The 18,908-nt window shown below is 41.2% G+C and overlaps 1 protein-coding gene across 10 annotated transcripts in view; it reads right to left on the reverse strand.

Annotated features, from left to right (window-relative positions):
- Positions 1 to 332: 332 nt before the first annotated feature.
- The window catches only part of PLCE1 (phospholipase C epsilon 1), a 167,386-nt gene continuing 148,810 nt past the window's right edge, over positions 333 to 18,908 (reverse strand). For 7 of the 10 annotated variants that reach the window (XM_075423432.1, XM_075423434.1, XM_075423435.1 and 4 more), the window contains 14 exons: positions 18,187 to 18,228; positions 17,307 to 17,431; positions 16,483 to 16,600; positions 12,135 to 12,266; positions 10,670 to 10,960; positions 9,864 to 10,027; positions 8,672 to 8,933; positions 7,626 to 7,744; positions 6,153 to 6,281; positions 5,201 to 5,410; positions 3,206 to 3,367; positions 2,818 to 3,036; positions 1,846 to 2,058; positions 333 to 778 (listed from right to left, as the gene is read on the reverse strand). In XM_075423432.1, the coding sequence (XP_075279547.1) occupies positions 1,876 to 2,058; positions 2,818 to 3,036; positions 3,206 to 3,367; positions 5,201 to 5,410; positions 6,153 to 6,281; positions 7,626 to 7,744; positions 8,672 to 8,933; positions 9,864 to 10,027; positions 10,670 to 10,960; positions 12,135 to 12,266; positions 16,483 to 16,600; positions 17,307 to 17,431; positions 18,187 to 18,228 (2,156 nt within the window). In that variant the 3' untranslated portion in view covers positions 333 to 778; positions 1,846 to 1,875. The remainder of the gene's footprint in view (positions 779 to 1,845; positions 2,059 to 2,817; positions 3,037 to 3,205; positions 3,368 to 5,200; positions 5,411 to 6,152; positions 6,282 to 7,625; positions 7,745 to 8,671; positions 8,934 to 9,863; positions 10,028 to 10,669; positions 10,961 to 12,134; positions 12,267 to 16,482; positions 16,601 to 17,306; positions 17,432 to 18,186; positions 18,229 to 18,908) is intronic. The other 3 variants (XM_075423437.1, XM_075423436.1, XM_075423439.1) reach the window with 1 other exon arrangement.

Below are 18,908 nucleotides of genomic sequence, written 5' to 3' on the forward strand. Positions count from 1 at the left end.
CAGTTTGGGGTGTTAAAGGTCTTGTGCTGAAAAGAAACAACCAGAAAAGCTCAAACATTTTTTCATCTAAATCCAGAGAGAGGTAAAAATTTTGCATTTTCTACAAAGGACTATATGACAAATATATTATACAATGGCATGTACTTTGGAACATGATAATAAATATTCTTTCTTTAAACACAAGCCTGGAAAACTAGAATTTATAAGAAGAAAATGTTGTTCCTTGTCAAAGTATCACTACCAGTTAGGTGTATTTAGCTATTGTACACTATTTTGTTAAACTAGATAAACCATAAATAATTTGAGTGTTTTGTGTATATTCACCAAAGTTAAACAGATATGCAAAGGAAGCTACAGTATATTTAAATCTCTTTACAATCACTTAACACAGTGTTTAACAGAAATCTTCAGTTAAAAGTGCATTATTTTAATATAATACACATAAAAGAACACTCTGGTTCTCTGCCTTCAGTTTCCCTAGAGGCAACTAGCTAAAATTATCTTTTGTTTAAAAAGGAGAGGGTGACAACACGTGTTTGTTTACAACACAGAGTCCAAGAAAACGTCTTCATCCTCCTGCCAAGAATCTGCAGATGTCTCTGCACGGGAAGCGGAGAACCTTCCGACAGCTGACAGGCATCTTTCCGGTCCACGCCATCCCATTTAGGATTCCCGGATTCTGGATGTTAATCCAGCAGCACTGCCTGGGTTAAGCATCTGTAGCGCAGGGCACACAGCTGCTGACCAGTTCCGTCCGCAGCAGGTTCCTTCGAAGGCACTGCAGGAGGATTCAGTGACGTAAATTCCAGTTTGCAAAAAAAAAATGAAAGAACAAATGCAGAAGAAGAGGGAATGACTGGGATCTTTCCATAATTTACTTTGCTTTTCCTGAATGCAGATTGTTGTGATGATTTAGGGGGGTTGTAGTAGCCTAGGAATAAGGTATGAAATCTGTCCCTTCATATTTGAAATACTTTGCAAATGAAAACATTATTTGAATTCTGTTGATTTAATGATTTAGCAGTAGCATGACAGTGCCTGTCAAATAATGCTTTAATAATTAGGTGTATGTGGAAAGAAAAACGTAATCTTGAATTGGCCATATGTGAGATGGGATTATCAATGCTGAACAAGACAACTTCTTCATTTACAGTGAGCTGGAACTTCTCAGATGATACCTCAGTGCTGTAGCAGCACTACACAAATACTGGCTAGTGGATGTCGGAGGACGAGTTACATGTACATGGGACAGTCTTAGGTTGTGTGTTTATTTCATTTGTTGTTTTAAGTCAAGCAAGATGGAAGAAATCAAAAAGATACAGAAAGGACAGTAAAAACATTTAAACATTTCTGGCAAAATTTCCATGGAGCGATATTAACACTATAAACTTGTTTTAGCTAGAAAGGAGATCATCATGCCTGACGATTTTATTCCATGCATGTAATAGAAGAGAACAAAAGCTGTACTGTTAACTTTGGCCTGGAGCAAGAGAGTAACAGGACATTGTTAATTCAGTTAACAGTTAGTCAAGAGTTAGTTGATTAAAAGGCATACTATAAAATCAACCAGGAAGCAATATTCTGGCTTTGTTTTTTAAATGGGCAGAGAAAGGGGGTGAAACTCCAGGCTCCACGCCAGTCTGATTCGCTGTAGCGAACGCTGTAACAAATGAGTGGAGACCGTAGGGATCTTACTGTGCCCACGCACACCAGTGGGTAAAGCTTCCATGGCTCCCTCGTCAGTCCCTTGTACCTCACTACGGCTCAATCAGCCGTAGGGAGGCCTTGAACAAAATACTCTGTAAACCCTGTACGAAATGGTCGCTCAGGGGCAGCATCGCATACCTGATGGGCCCGTGCTGTGGGCAGAGGTGGTTACTGCTCCATCAGGTCACCGAAAGCCAGGCTGCACGCAGACCTCTCGTCCTTGCTCTGCGGACTGTCCGGCAGGAGCTGCAGCGGCGGCGATACGAACCCCCGGTACTGCTTGCTGGCCTTGGTTAGCTTCTTGAGTTCACTGGCAAAGGAAATGCCTCTTCTTTTGTCATCTCGTGCTGCCTGTGGAAAAAACCAAACCGGACCACAGAAGTGGTTTAACAGGCTGTTTGTCAGCGGTGAAATACAGAACCGGTACGAAAACACCTAAAACACATTCCTAAGCAGGCCTCCCTTTTGAAATTCAGTGCGGCTGTGCTTCTGTAGCCAAGCACATTCTTCTGGTTGTCCTGAATAAATTAATTGAAAATTATGCACTGTCAAAGACAGGTTTAGCAAATTTGGTATAAACTTCTATAAAAATCTGTGGTTATGGCACAGTTACTTTAAAGCAACACCTGCTGTGGATTGGTGGCATCTGGCGGAAGGGAGCACTCAGCTCCTTCTCCCGGCAGGCACGTACCTCATTCCTGCCATTTGCCAAAGCCAGAGAGAAAGCAACAGAACAACTTTTTCACCGGGCAGGAACAAAAGGAAATTTATTCCAGTAGTTTCTGAGTTCTGCCCATTTTCATAGCCCTGCTGTGCTACGATGGCAAGCACAGCACGCACGGCCAGAAGACTGTAAAGAATAGCTGGCAGCAAAGGATAAAGGTTGTCAGGGGAGCTGCAGGCTGCGAAGGAATCGTGCTGCTGGGTGTAACTGATGCAGGTCCATGAAGAAAAAAGTAATGGAGGTGTGGAGAAAAGAGGAATCTGCTTTTTGCTGTTGCCTCTTCTCCCCACCCAGCCTCATGCCAGTCGTGTCTCCCTCCCATTGACAGTAGGTGCCCATTCAGCTGACCACACGTTGTCTACAAGACCGGCTGCAAAGTATTTTACCTGAACCTGTTCTTTGAGTTTAAGGATAAATTTTCCTGCTCCCTTCCACTTGCTTTGGGCCTGAAACACACACTCCTGATCAGAGAGGATCCTCTGAGATGGTTTAGATGTCGAGGACTTTTTGCTTGCTGGCTCTTTTGTCACCTCTTCCAAGAGCACGTAATCACTTGGGTTTGGATTGCTCAAAATGCTGTAGGAGTATTTGGCTTTGCAAAGAGTCTGTTTCAAAGCAGGAAAAAAAAAAAAACCAAAAAACGGCATTCCCTCAGATTCATGTTACGGAACCGATTCCTCAGCTCGTGCCGAGAACCAACCCCACCTCACCCTGTGTGAAACCAGCCTCCACCCTGCACACTACAGCCCCGCGAGATGGGAAGGTGCTGCTGACCTGCTGTATGACGTCCTGGGCTGTGCTGAAGCGGGGCGCTTTGATGACGGTGCGCGGCTGCTCTGGGGAGACATCATGGACCTGAACAAAGAAACTGTCATCCTCAGAGCTGATGGCTGCATCTTCCTTTGCTTCCTGAAAGACGTTTCTCTCGTTTAAATTCTACAGAAAAAAGGAGAGCCAAATTCATTTACTTCAGAGAAGTAACGAGTAGCTGGTGGTCAAAAAAGGTTTTTATCACATGAAAACTGGAGACTGTGCTGTTGCCCAGCTCCATTTCATTAAATAAAAGTCTTCTATGTAAGAGTTTTGACAAGCCACTATTGCTAATAATAAATACCTGTGTTTCTAAAACTGGTGTCTGACACACCTTCCATAGCAGGCAAGGAATGGAGACATACACATAGTACGGCATTATGCAAAAGCGCTCACCTAAATCCTTTATTTCCTCATGTATGCAAAATTATGTTTTGTCATGTAATGGTGGCATTAAGATGGGAGATGGTGGAAGTGTCCTTTTCTCTCCTTATCTCTGCGCTAAAGCCAAAAGAATTCAGAGAGCAAGAAGTCTGAGCAAACGTTTTCCCATGGCACAAGAGGAAGGCAGCTCCTCTGTCCTTTTCCAGGCTCTGTGACTACTGCAGATTTTCAACACAATTCTTCCCTGTGCCTTCTCCCAGCTAACGCCTGTCTCTCCAACCCCTTGTAACACAGCTTGAATTCTTAAGCTGTGAGCATGGGCTGCGTGTCACACCCTACAAGTGGACCCACACCTTGTTTCTCCACGCAAATTTGCAGCTTCATCTCTAGCTCCAAGATCTGAGGCTGCTGTCTACCGAAGTGCTCAGAATTAGAGATAATGCTTCGAGGTACCAGCACCGCAGGACAAAACTACAGCATAATTTTCACATACGCCAAGACAGATTTTAACCCATGTTTTTTGAAAGAACAGGGTTTGGCAGTGACACATTTGTGGTCGCGTACACTTAGAAAGTAAGCGCTGCAGTCAGCTGAATTAAGTAGGCTATTATTTCCACAAACAAAATTCTACCTAGTAATATTTGCTCCGAATATTAGAAATAGAGGAAAACAAAATATGGATTTTGCGTAATATAATTGTAATTAGTAAAACTGAAGTTTTATCAAGGGTTGTATCAAAATAATTAGTTAAAAATATTTTTTTTCACTTTATAAGATCCCAGAGGATCTGTCATTTGTGTATGTAAAATCTGTGTATAGAAACATACGTGCACATACCTGACTATGTTCAGACTGGGCAAGCATTATTCTACACTGAACTGGCCAAAGGAGGTGCCTCTGAAAATGAGACCATTAAGTGTCTTTCTCCTGCTTTTTTGCTTGTCTCTCAAAAGCCTGGGCACTACAGTATTTTCAAGCTGTGGATGTTTTGCTCATAGTTTAAACTGAAGTAACTGCTCTGTCTTCCTCCTTTGAATTAAGAAGAAATCGCCTATTTCATTATTTTAGGCTATCATTGATAATTGAGTCATCCTTTGAGGTTTTTAGACTTCTTTAATATTAAAATTCTTTCTAATTTTTCTGAACAGAGGAAGTTGCAGACATCTAAACTAATACTTGTAGTCTGGAGTTGTGTTATCTATGATCCTTTGGTATTTACTATTATCTTTCTTTCTTTACATTAATTTCCTATCACATCAAAAATCTAGATTTGCATTAAATTAGAACTATCAGTCAAAACAGTAAGCTAGTGGCACGGAATTGCTGACTAAGCGATAACGATTAAACATCACACAGCAGATGCTAGAGCCGAGTGAAGTCAACTCCGTGTCACACAGGTGTATAAAGTCTAGTTGGTTGTGCTCACTCCAGAGTGATCTTTGTTTTTAAACGATGTACACGGCATTGACATTACTCACCAAGTAGTGAAACAAATACTGCACCCTTTTGTTTCCTGGTCCCGACAGCTATTTTTAGCTACCTTTGTAAATAATAATTTATCTAAAACAGACTTACTTCCTCTCGGGTTTTAAAGAGAATCCTTCCAACATATCCTTCTTCTGGGAACCAACTGTTCAAAAGCTGCACTAGCCCCTCTTCAGGACCAATCACTCTCTGGAATGGGGGCTTTCTGCATTCACTCTTTTCCTTAGATATAAAACTTTTCTCTTCCATCAGAAAATAGTCTGCAGCACATGACTCAGTGCCTTTTGTGGTAGCCAAGAGCTAAGACAGACCACAATAAATACACAGCAATTAGAATGCTAAATATAAACACTGCATAATTAGTAGTTATAAATGAGAATGAATAAGGAAGCTTTAAGAATCAGGAACTATTCTGATAGTGCAGGCAAGATTTCTGATGTGCTATTTATTATTCAGATATTTTACTCCAGGGTAATGTACTGTTCTCTTTAGCCCAGCCAAGCAGTTCAACTATTCCAGACAAGGCAGTACTATTTAAGCTTATTTCTGTCCTGTTTGGCTGGCCAGACAATTTATTCATAATCCCAGGACAGTACAGTCTTTTCCCACTGCTGGAATAACAATCCCTGTTGAGTTAACTGGTTTTTCTACTCGTGAACTTAGCCCTCTAACTCTTACTCTGTGTTCCTACGGTGCTCAAGTTCAAAGAATTGCGCAGAAATGTTTGCCCTTGCTGTAAGGACAGCCCACTGCCTCTTTGGTCACTAGGATTGTTGTTTTCATCCGCATATGCCCAAATATTAAAATACTAATAGGGAATATTTTCTAAGATTATAAACCAATTCCCTGAAGCCAAGACTGGGAAAGTTCCACTGATGATATTCTGTGTTTGCAATGCAATTAATTTCACAGTAATACATTTCTAAAGCACCTGCATGCTGTGATGAGTGAACTACAGCAGCCCTGCGCGTGAGAAATGCAGGGAGACGAATGTCCTGAATGATGTTAGTGTGGATTCTCGCAACTTCAGCGGGCAGCTTACCTGATGGAGCAGCTGAGCAGCCGTGGTCCCCCCACTTATGTTAAAAACAGTGAAAGGCTCCGGGCTTGGAATTCCATGAATTGTCACTTTGCATGTCACAGCAGCTTTCCTTTCCCCCATGCTAAACAACTGTTCAGACAACATTCAACAGGTTACTGAATGTTTTTACACAGGCATAGTGTTTTGGGGTTGCTTAAAAGAAGCTGTACACACAAGTTGCCATCAGCGGCGCTGAGTCTAGTTGGAGGCCGGTAACCAGTAGTGTCCCTCAAGGGTCAGTACTTGGCCCAGTCTTACTCAACTTTTTCATCACTGTTAGAGTGTACCCTCAGCAAGTTTGCTGATGACACAAAACTGGGAGGAGTGGTAGATACACCAGAACGCTGTGCTGCCATTCAGCGTGACCTGGACAGGCTGGAAAGCTGGGCAGAGAGGAACCTGATGAAGTTCAACAAGGGCAAATGCAGGGTCCTGCACCTGGGGAGGAACAACCCAATGCACCAGTACAGGCTTGGGGCGGACCTGCTGGAGAGCAGCTCTGCGGAGAGGGACCTGGGTGTGCTGGTGGACGACAGGTTGACCATGAGCCAGCAGTGTGCCCTGGCTGCCCAGAAGGCCAATGGGATCCTGGGGTGCCTTAAGAAGAGTGTGGCCAGCAAGTCGAGGGAGGTTCTCCTTCCCCTCTACACTGCCCTAGTGAGGCCTCATCTGGAGTACTGCGTCCAGCTCTGGGCTCCCCAGTTCAAGAAAGATGAGGAGCTACTGGAGAGAGTCCAGCGGAGGGCTATGAGGATGGTGAGGGGATTGGAGCATCTCTCCTATGAGGAGAGGCTGAGGGAGCTGGGCTTGTTCAGCCTGAAGAAGAGAAGGCTGAGAGGGGACCTAATAAATGCTTATAAATATCTGAAGGGTGGGTGTCAGGAGGATGGGGCCAAACTTTTCAGTGGTGCCCAGCGACAGGACAAGGGGCAATGGGCACAAACTGAAGCACAGGAAGTTCCGTCTGAACATGAGGAAGAACTTCTTCCCTCTGAGGGTGACGGAGCACTGGAACAGGCTGCCCAGGGAGGTTGTGGAGTCTCCCTCTCTGGAGATATTCAAGACACGCCTGGACAAGGTCCTGTGCAGCCTGCTGTAGGTGACCCTGCTTCGGCAGGGGGGTTGGACTAGATGACCCACAGAGGTCCCTTCCAACCCCTAACATTCTGTGATTCTAGCACAGCAGGTTATGTTCTTTACAACCTAAATAGACCAGAAAGCAGACTTTGAACAGATTTGCCCTCCCACAGTTTCAGCCAGGTGAAACAACCTTACTTCCACCAAAGCCCAAAAGAACGAGGCATCGAGGTACTTCTGAGGAACGTTCAGGTTTAGGGGCTAACATCTTTGAACAGTCTGGTTCTAGAAGTCTTCAGCCCATAGTAGTCATTAAGACAAGAATACAGGGCACTCACAACAAAATAATTAAATTACCGTAGATGCAGGCAGAATGTTTCCAGAGGGACTTTCTTCCATCCTCCGACTGTTGATGAACAAACTAGAAATTTCTAATGCTTCATTGTGCAGGTTACGGAGCTGGACATGTCTATAGCCTAAAGAGACAAAACCCTTCTGTAAGTACTTTGGCACATCCTAGAACACAACTCTCATAAATGGAAAACTCAAATTTGCTATATTTATAGCTACAATTTGCCACCCCTATAGGATTTAAAGCACTGTAATAACGCTGCATTAACATTCTTTCTCTGTACAACAGTGTAACCCAAATGCTGAGTGGCTCATATAGCTGCCTACCTTTGTTTTGCCATAATATTCAATATATTCATACACAAAATAGCTAAATATAAGAATATGAATGAAACAAGGACAAATTCTCATGGGGAAAATGCATGTCTATGGCCAGATCTCCTCATATGCCAAGACTGTTGTGTGTGATGTTACAGTGGCATGAAGCAAGCATGGAAGTATTTTTACCGTTCTGCTGAAGAGCTGCTGGCAGTATGGAGACTCCCTCCCGCAGGTGTCACAGAAGTAAGGATGCTTCCTCATCTCTCTCTCACCTTTTTCTCACCCTTCCTTCACCTCCCCTCCAGCCATGGCTGCAAGAAGAGCAGTTCCCCTCTACCCAGTGATCACCAGTTACAGCAGTTCCTTGGGCGAAGGACAAGGCAGGGAGTGAAACCACTCCATGCTTGCTAAGGGAGCAGCAAGTGTCCTCAGAGTGAACACAACCTCGCAACCACAGCTCAGGATCAGAGCAACTGCGCAGAAGATGCCCCAGTCTCTGCATCCGCACAGGACCTGACTTTGTACAAGTCCCGGCGGCAGCCTCAACTCCCAGGGAGTCTTTTAGATCAGCATCGCACTGCCAGGGCAAAGCATGTTGTCTGATATTTGCTCCCTGTCTCCTCTAGAAAAATGCAACCAGCTGATTAAAAGTATCCCTCTGGCAGGATTCAGTCCAGGAATCTGCCGCAGGACCATTTGGGCATAGGGTGTCACTACAAACTATACTGTACCTCTCTTCAGAGCTTTTAGGGGAATGATTCTCTGAGCTGTTACAGCTGAGCTGTTATTTTCAACAACTGCGAACCGAAGAAAGACCAAATCTTCGAAGTGAACCCGGAAAAGGAACTGCTCGTTCCACATGGGGTTGAGAGTGTTGCGATGAATGGGCTTCGTCCGGAAGTGGCAGCTGTCCAGGGGCATCCCCAGCACATCGATTTCGATGCAGGGGCTGCCCGTGCTATTGCTGGGGCAGACGTTCTGTCCAGACACAATCTGAAGCCGAGGAGTACACAGAAAAACCAGTTAGTGGAGTAATTATTTTGCTGTCACAATTCTGAGCTAAAGATTGTTTAGCGCACACCTAAGCACCGTTTGTTAACATGCTGACTTAATTACAACGCTCCCCTACTTTCATAATTGCCAGGGCAGTAATTTCAGAAGTGAAGCTGCTTCAATGTCGCCCCCACCCCCCGCCGCCATTGCTGCGGTATCTTTCCTCTGAAAAAAATACACTACACATCATGAGTGTAACCGTTCAAGGCATCTGAAAGTTAATCCAGAAAGAATGTACCAGCAACATCCTCAAAAAGGATCAAATGTTCTTCTCCATTACACTGGGGCGATGGCACTGACCTCTGGCTTGCTTTGGCATACACAACACAAGAATTAGGTGTGCAGTTACCACAGCTGGGAGAATGTTGATTTCTTATGAATCTCACTTCTCTGAAACATTTCCTGGAAGGGACTAGCTTTGGAGAATACATTTTTTTTGGCCACAGATCCATGAATTATATATCTTCTTATATAACTTTAAAAAATATTTTTTTAAGATTCACTACAGCCTTTCATAATGGCTTTTTGTGTAGCTACTGAAGTGTTCACAAACGTGTGAAATATCCAGGCACACGTATAATTTTACACAGTTGTGCAGTCCCAGGGAGAATACTTCCAGGACTGGGTTTCAACAAATACTGTGAAAGAAACAGTGAAAGTAACTATGGATATAAGCCAGCCAATAAAATAATATAAAGATTATTTGCTCCTTCCCCCTCCAATTTCTGACAGTTATGCTGACCTTCAGAAGGAGAACTAAAGCTTCAATCTTTTCATACAGAAGCATGACTGTAATGCTGGTTAAAGACTGTAGTTAAACATCTACTTCTATCTGTTTGGCTGTATGACATTCCCTTTTAATGTACTTACTGTTAAAGAATATATAGCTGGCTCCTTATGATCAAGGTCTCTTTCTAACGGGCAAAACTGCTGGTACATTGAACAACTTTTATCCCACAGAACAGGAGGTTTCAAGACATATCCACAGCCGCCGTTAGCCTCAAACATCGCTGCATTAAGTTGCAGAGGAAGATCTGTGAAAGGAAGGCAGCCAAAACTGACAAAGAGCAATGGTACAACGGAAAAATGGTAAGTGATGACAAAGTATTGGTTTTAAATGTTAGTTGTGCAATCCAATCAATTCATTCTTGGTTGTCAAAGATAGCTGTAATTTATGTATCCAATCTATCCAACACTTGAGTGTACAAAACTATAAGCACGGTTCATTCTTTTCTATCCCTTTCTGTTGTCTTTATCCAGTGTTAGGGCTTGCCTACACCTATTCTCTGAGAAGTTTCTAGGTATTTGTCCTGAACTGCAGAATGAAAAAGCATTGACTGTGTTGCTTTGTAGATGACCTAATGGATCTGCCACAGAAAAGGTGAAGGAACACAAGACAGGTCAGAAAATGGCCCAAAAATGTTTCGATCAACATTAAACCAGCATCTAGTGTGGCACTTCTTCATAAAAAGCAGTTCAGTACCTTTTTATACTTGAAATTATCAGAAAGGGATAACGGCTACTCAAACTGGGGAAAAAAAAACAACCTTAAAAGTGGAAGGCATTGCTGCTTTCCCTCATGACAGCAGGGAAAAGCAATGTCAAATACCAATCCACACTTTAAGGACTTCTTTCACATTTAAAATGTATTAAGATGTGTGCGCGTGTGCCCATACCATCTGTCTGGTAGTTAAGAGCCACAAGCTGCACGCCGTGGAGCCAGAAGATGAGTGGATGGGGATTTGAGGAGTCAATGCGCGTGGCAGCGGGGTAGGTCCTCAGGAGCTGGCCAGTGGTGTGCTGGATCAGCTTCTGAGAGTACCGCCTGCAGAGCCGCTTGGCAGCGTTCTCATTCAGGGAGGAGATGTGGTAGCATTTGGGCGTCCTTATGATAGCACTGAGAGAAGCTGGAGAGTTGTAAGGAGAGCAAGGATCTTCCCAGGTTTGCCGCATCACATCAAAAGGACCTGGAAAATAAACAGTACCCTCAAGTTACAACTGCAGATCCAAAGACTCCAAAAATTCAGTGCTTTCTAGGGAAGTATCTATGCATACTTTGGTTATGGTAGAAAAAGGTGATCCTGGAAAATGACACTACTCAGTGAAAGTGTCACATTCCTTCTTATACAGTAAGAACAATCCATGAGAAGAAACATAACGTTGAAGTATTGACACCGTGATTAGATGTGCTACGAAATATTTCCATAAGTAAATACTTAACTGGCATTTGCCTGAATAAAACAAAGGAATTAAACTCCATTCTTCTCACTTACACATTTTACATGAGGAAGGGAGGCAAGATTGAAACCCATCTGCTAAGACTCCAAACAGGTGGTCTACAGAGGCTGTAAGAGTTAGGGGACAAAGCCAGCAAAATACTTATATCCTCTAGAATTAGGCACTAGACTTCCTCATTTTTAGGACACCAGCCTCTAGAAGGGAATCTAACCTGTCTGCTGCAGCCATACCCTTGGGCTGAAAGAAATGCAATGTTCCTTGAGCCAGACAAGGGGTACAAGAAAAGGTACAACTCTGTAACCTTCTGTTCATAGCGTCCACCTGAAAGGCCGGCGATCCCGGTCTCATCCCTGCTCTAGAACTTTGGTGTACTTTCTTTGTATTTCTTTACAACTGTTCATACGCAGAAGTACAGTTTCCAAGTTCAAAAACTGAATCACCTGCGGAGTCTAAATACCTCCAAGGTGGAACATGGGAGTTTGCATGATTACATGTTCGGACTTGGCTGAATTTTAGGCAACTAAGTCCTACTTCAGATGCTAAAAATCCTTCTCAGGATCCAGCCCAACAGTTCTGCCTTCCACTCATACTTTGAAAAATATTCATTCTTACCTTTTAAAATACAAACTTTAAGATACATCACTTAAAATGTATGTAACTTTTGATTCGTTTACGAATTAAGGTCTTCGTATTCCTGACCAAGTAATCCTATTTTAACATTCCACACTCAACACTTCAGTCACAATAGTGTTACTGTAATAGCTGCTGCACTAATGAAAAACCATTCCAAAGTTCAACATCTTACACATTGTAAAGTATTTGATCTTTAACAGCTTAGTCTCGTACATGTGTTGGATTACAGAGTCATTCCATGTGACTGGTGTAAGAAGATGCTAACTTTACCTTTTCCAGATGCTTTGGCAAGAGCAGCCGACTCCCCAGGGCTCAGCCTGCCAGGATTGTTGCCAAAAATGGACTTCCTGCTTTTTCTTTCTTTTCCTCTGCTAGAGCCAGATGGGTTTAGAGTTGACAAGCCTGTTCCCATAAATGTGAAATAAATGAGCCAAAAAACATGACCAAGGGGGCACGACATTTTCCATCATATTTTACATTATTTTTGAAGGCATGAATACTCCTGTTATATAGTACACAGGGCAAGCAGTGTATTTTTCTCCATAATTTAATTTTAACATCTTTACATACATACAAGCATTTATATATGTACATGTTATATATGTTTATATATATATTGTATATAAAAACTTACATGAAGCAATACAATATACAGTTATTTTTCTGTGACACAACTTTTCTCCATTTTCTCTTTTTGGCTTGAGGAAAGTAGTGGCTCTGTCTCAAATTACCAAATGGTCCTAATTAATACTGAAAAATCTGCAGTAACACTCCCGATGTATTCATCCTTAGCATAATTACAAAAAAAATCTATTCTACAGAAGCAGTAAATCTGTATAGTAGTGAATATCACAGAATTCATCCAGGATAGGATACCTATGTAACTAAACATATGCAAGAATATGATTTAAAGATATAATCTAAAGGAAAAAGCCCAAATGCTGTTGGTTAAACAGCTTACCCTCAAGATGTTTTCAGAGTTATCTTCTTCTGTTTAGAATTTGTACTTCAGTGATGGGAAATATGGCTGGTGTGCAAAATCCATTAAGCATTTAATAGCCAATATGTACTACAAGTGGAGCTGGAAAGCTCTAGTATAGCTATTATTCAAACATATGCATTCTAGCAAAATAATCATTAAAATCATGACCTAAATCCCAGTGAAGTAAACAGACCTAATCCCCCTTAAGGTCAGTTTCTTTCTGTTGACTTGGAGACAGCACACAGCAGACCAAACTTCAGTCAAAATGCAGGACAGTTATTCTGACACCCACAGCAGTGAGGTGGGGGATGCTCCCAGAGACCCAAGGTCTACTTGTGATATAAAATATAGCAAAGCAAGTACACTGTTATTTGCCTAACTGTGACTCGTAAAACGACCCTCATGAACTCACATCAATTTACACCCGCCTCAAGACAGTTCTGGATTTAATGCTATTATTTCAACTGCAAATGTAAAACACAGAGGATACATTAGACTCTCTTCTACTGAAGTTTGTCCACAGCTGCACATTTTCAACTTTCAATCTTTACAGCATGTCTACATGTACTTAGTAAAATCATGCTGATAGTTTCAATGGAACTGCTTGGGTTAGTAAAATTTAGGATATACACAAATGTTTTCAGCATAGGAGACATCCTGTCTCTTTGGGCCAAAGCATACACATAAACCACAGAAGATGGTAGAAGCTGAGCTCAAGGAATATGAACTGACTAGAAGAATGAGGAGTTATGCACTGTGTGCTTCCAGCACTATTTAATCTCAGTTTTCAATGGATCAAATGGATTTGGCAAGCAAGATCCAGGTTTCAAAATCCTGTTGTGGAGACAGTCACTGAGGAAACCGAGTAACCTCATATATCACCAGAGAGTGCAAAGCAAAACACACAGGTTAAATGAACCCAGTGCGATGGCCACAGGGTAAGCTGCAGCTGGGAGTTTGCTTCCAGTCTTTCCCATGGCCATGCTTTGCATGCGACACACCTCCTCCCAGAGGCAAGCTCTGTTTTTCATTCCAATCCAAACTTGACTCAAAATATAGCATCACCTATTCATCGAATCATAAATTCACAAAATAATGGAGGCTGGCAAGGATCTGGAAGTCACCTGGTCCAACTCTCTGATCAAAGCAGGACCAGCTTGGATCCCACCATATTGCACATAGATCCTATCATACTACCATAATGACAGAGTAAATGTTTTGTATTTCCCTACAACCCCTAAGCTATATCCTTCGAGTTACAGAACTTAGTGCCCATCTCTTGTGTGAGATATAACCACACTGCTTTACTGCTTTTAGATTTTTAATCCAGAGGATGGCAAACTTCCCTGCCCTTCCTATTCTAACCACACTAAAGTAACAGGTTAAACTGTAATTGTCACCTTCTCACCATGTGTTTCAGACCACAGCCAGTTAGTCTGCGGGTCTGCAGACCTTGAAGAAGAATTTATGGTACATTTCTATGTAGGGTGCCCTTTTTCGTGTTCACTTTAATTTCTTGAAAAGTGATACCATAGGGGGCAGATAGTCTGATACAATGGAGACGGTGACTAAATTTCATGCTGGTTAGCTCAGGTGACTCCCTACTCTTTGCACTTGATTGTGCAGATCCTGATTTTATGTACTCAACCTTCTCTGCTCATTGTGTAAGGATCCTCAGCACCAAGGCAATGAGCCATGTGCCAGTGGGTTACAGCTGCACTGGGCTCAAGTATGCTTCACTGCACTCACCTTGGGTGACCCAAAAGAACAGACCTTCACCCTCCTAGATAATGGTGTGATAATATCCAACAGACTGAAATTGCATTTAAGCAAGGACCGTAAGGGTCAAAACCCACTGAAACAAGAGCTGTGGTGGGCTCCTTGTTACCAGAGATTTTATAAACAAGAAATGTTGTTTTCTCCACATGATAAATTCTGTTTTGACCAGGGTGCACTTAGGGAAGTCTGTGTTACTCAGTAGGCTAGGGTAAGTGAACATAATGGTATTTGTCCTTTTTATAGTCACAAATCAGTGATTAACATTCAGGGACATAGGCAACTAAACACAGAATAGAAATATATGAAGAGAAATAAAATATTTACACCATGACATGAATTTTGCCCTCCTTACTTCCAAAACTCTTGCATTTTCTGAGTGGGTTAGGAATCCGATCAATAGAGCTATGCAGTCATGGCTCTGTCAGCCTTGTTCTCGTTATTAATGGACAATATCGGGGTATGGCAGTACACCATGTTTGTGCTCCCCAGCTGAGCAGAGGAATCCAATCAGTGGCATGGTGGCCATGGAAGTCTACAGATCTTGCAGAGAAGGCAGCCTTTATCTCAAAGGAGACAAAGTGTGTTGGAAAACTAATTTCCACAGCTTCATGCATTCATCTGCGAAAGGAACTCATTTTCTTAATTGTTGTATTCATGTCTCTTTTAAAGAGAGAGGAAGAAATCTGATAAGGAAAGCAGTTATTTCTTTTATAACTGAAATTACATTAAAAAACTGAAACATTCTGAAGTTTTTTTAGAAGATTAGAAAGTCTTTGTGTGTCAAAATGCTTGGAACAACTTAAAACTATCTCTGTTTAATCTTGAATATCATTCTTCAAAAGAAAATATTTTATTTGAAAGATATCTCATTTCAGATTTCATTAAACAGTATCAGATTTGAATTTTTAGAAGTTATAACTTTCACAAGTGACACCTACAATTCTTAAAGCTACAGAAGATTACAGAAGAACGTCTCTCCACTTTTCAGCGTGTTTATCTTGCTTATTTCACACTATTTTATGTTTGGTTAGCTTCTCTAATCTGATTCTAGTTCTGTTTGTATAAGATCATGATTTGGCAGAATTGCTAACTTTTCCACAGCAAACCATTCCATTAAAAAGCAGATTTTTCATTCCAAACATTAAACACATCAATAAACAATAAATTCTCAATTTAAAAATATTTATGTACATGGTATGAGCCAAAGCATACTCAACCTCACGTTTCAGCATCAAACAAGTAACTACCCGTGATCTCCTCTTCAATTACTCCCTCTCCTTTTCCTCTGCAAACATTATTCTTCCTACTGTACCAAGACGGCCCTCCTATTTCCTTAATCCCTTCCATAAAGCATGTGTGAGTGTCAGGCCAGCTGGCCTCACCCACGCCACGAAAAGGCTGCTCCCCCCGCCATGGCTCCCCTACTATCCACTTAGGAAAGAACAGAAGATGGTAGGCAAAGGTGAAAACATGCTAACCTGAGGTCGCTTAAAGAAATGTTACAAGCTCCTCCTGGAAGGTGTTAAGGGTATTTTCCTTCCTAATTCAATAGGTCCTTACATGGAAACTCGTTTCTGTCATCTGCCATTTGGCAATGAAACAGTTGTCCAAGTTCTGAAGACTGGCAAATTTCATTTTTCTGAACATTTTAATATGACAAACAATATGTCTTCACATAATTTATGGATACAACTTCTCAGCCAGGAGCTATTATTATGTAGACTACCAAATCATCAAGAAAAGAAGCTCCTTGACTACTTCAGTTTGAAAATGCTTATGCTAACTAATGCAAAACATAAACGTAATGTCTCCAAGAATTAGAAAGCTTAAAGCAGTAAAACAGGGCAGTGTACTTACCGGGGAACTTTACAGCTTGACAGTAAATGACAAGATCTGATAGCTCTGGGGCTATCTGTCTGCTTTCCTTCTTATTTTGCGGAAGATAGAATTCTTCACCCAGCTCCATGTCATAAACCTAAGTGACAATTCCAAGAACGCAGAATAATAAAATTACTGAATGTGAAAGTACTCGTGATTATGTCCTTAAAATCCTTTTTGTCATTCCTCCTATATGGTTTGTGGTCTTCACCTAACACATCTCCGTGTGCAGGTTTCTGCATCAATACCTGTTACCAATACTGTGGTAGTGCACAAAAGCCTCAGAGTCAGTTCTACAAACATTCAGACAAAAAACATCCTTGTTCAGGAGAAACTACAATTTACTAAACAGCAATGTGCTAGTTCAGTTGTCAGATGATTTAATACAAGGTAATGTGGCTATCTGATATCATAGCATGGTATTTAAAGTTACTTAGATACATAAAGATGCTGAAGATTCAGATGAAATCTTCAGTTCCATCAATGTTAATGGAAATTAAGTATCTAAACAAACTTCTGCATCTAGCTTCAATGAAGTCTTTCATTGAGAGCAACGACAGTTAAAATTCCCAAACAGCCAGCCTCTATATATAATAACCTCGAAGGACTTTTCTTGAACAGTATGTCGAGCTTTTATTCTATTTAATCTATTTTCTCTGGTGTTTTTCCATGCTTTCTACTATTTGTCTTCATTAAAGCGCATTTACCATCTGATATCTCAGTTACCTAAACTGCTCAAATCCTTTGAAGCTGCTTATATATCAAAGCATGGCTGAGAAGAAAGGGGGAAAAAGCAGAACTACCTTTCCTTTATTATTGTAAGTAGCACAATCAGCCTTCTTTATTCGTTTGGCAGTCTCTTCATTATATTCAAACTGCAGTTTATCACTTGACAATTTATTCTCAGGTCGGTCTTCAAGAATGTTATCTAAAAATTAATGGGATTTTAATGAACATAAAGCCAAACAATTTCAACTGGAAATTTAATTTGAATTAACAGTACTTGTGGACAATGGTGTGAATCTTAACTGAATAATCACATGCCAAAATAATGCATTACTGGTCAAAGCATTCTCTTTCAGTAGCAACTTTCTACTTTGAAAATGTAATGCTCTGCTTTGGTTAGTGTGTTGCACTTCTTTTAAAGCCCATCCTTTTGCTCTCAGAAGATGCTTAAAACAAAATCATCTAATGAATTAGGCTTGCCATCTGAAAACAACTGATATTCCTGAACAATAAGAATGGTTCAAGTCCAAACACAACCAACCACATCAAACATGTACACGCCTTTCTACAGCAAGTTTTGGCTTTCCTCTCCTTACATACACCATGAATAAGTATTTTTTACATCCACAGAAATTCCTCTTCAAAGCTACATTATTTATCAGAGAATAATACACCTACTAATTTGGTCTTTCTGGACCAAAATATTGTAACTGTCACAAAAGGAATGGTTTTAATTCCTGATATTCCTGACGCTTTGACCATATTCTTTTTATGCATAACCAGTGTCACACATGCAGCCTTGTAACAGCTCCTGACCAGTTAACAATGCCACATAAAAATATCTGATTGTATTTTTAATATGAAGTAGAAACCATATATTCACACTGTCCAATTTAACAGGCTGGAGATGCAGTGGTGATTTCATGCAGTTAAAATGCTCAACCAAGCGGCCTTTACCTTCTTGGCTGTTAGGAGCAGGAGAAGCGTTAAGGACATCCGCTACAGGGAAACGGAGTCAGAGAGGGAATAAGAGTAAAGGAAATTAAGATTTACAGCCAGAGAAATGAAAAATAAGTGTCAGTTGTAAAACTATTAGCCTTCTGCAAACCTAATGTATCAGTAAGGAAAATAACACCAAAATCTTTTAGAAAGTTAGACCATCTAAGTTTTAGACTATTATTTGGATTAATTTTGCCAAAATATTAACATAATTAAAGAACCCAAAGAATAATCATGGTAATAAAGCAGTAAACCATGCTGCAGATTCCTTCATATATTGGAAGGTGTGAATGCTTCTTGCCAGCTGCAGATTTCTCAAACCTTTTCTTAACTAGAACATTGCTCAAGCACTGCAGTTAGCTTGCAACTTTTCTGCAATTTTCCTGGCAAGTCTGTTAACAAACATCTAAAATTTTCACAGCAATTTACACCTACATCATCTCCACCCTGTCCCACACAAGGAGTATTCTCAAGTAGCCAGTTATGCCAAGTTTCTAGCAAGATGCAACTGAAGGCAGCACTCGTACATTTTCATATTAGCATAAATAATACTGCTATCCCACAAGCAGTGTCAGATCCTGAACTACATTCATTAATTTTGTGACTATTTTTGAAATCATTAAACAAGAGACCAACTGGAAAGAAGTCCTGTGCTGCAGGGCATGCTCGAGGCTTACATC

This window comes from Opisthocomus hoazin, chromosome 6 (assembly GCF_030867145.1).
Source record: "Opisthocomus hoazin isolate bOpiHoa1 chromosome 6, bOpiHoa1.hap1, whole genome shotgun sequence".
Lineage (NCBI taxonomy): Eukaryota > Metazoa > Chordata > Aves > Opisthocomiformes > Opisthocomidae > Opisthocomus > Opisthocomus hoazin.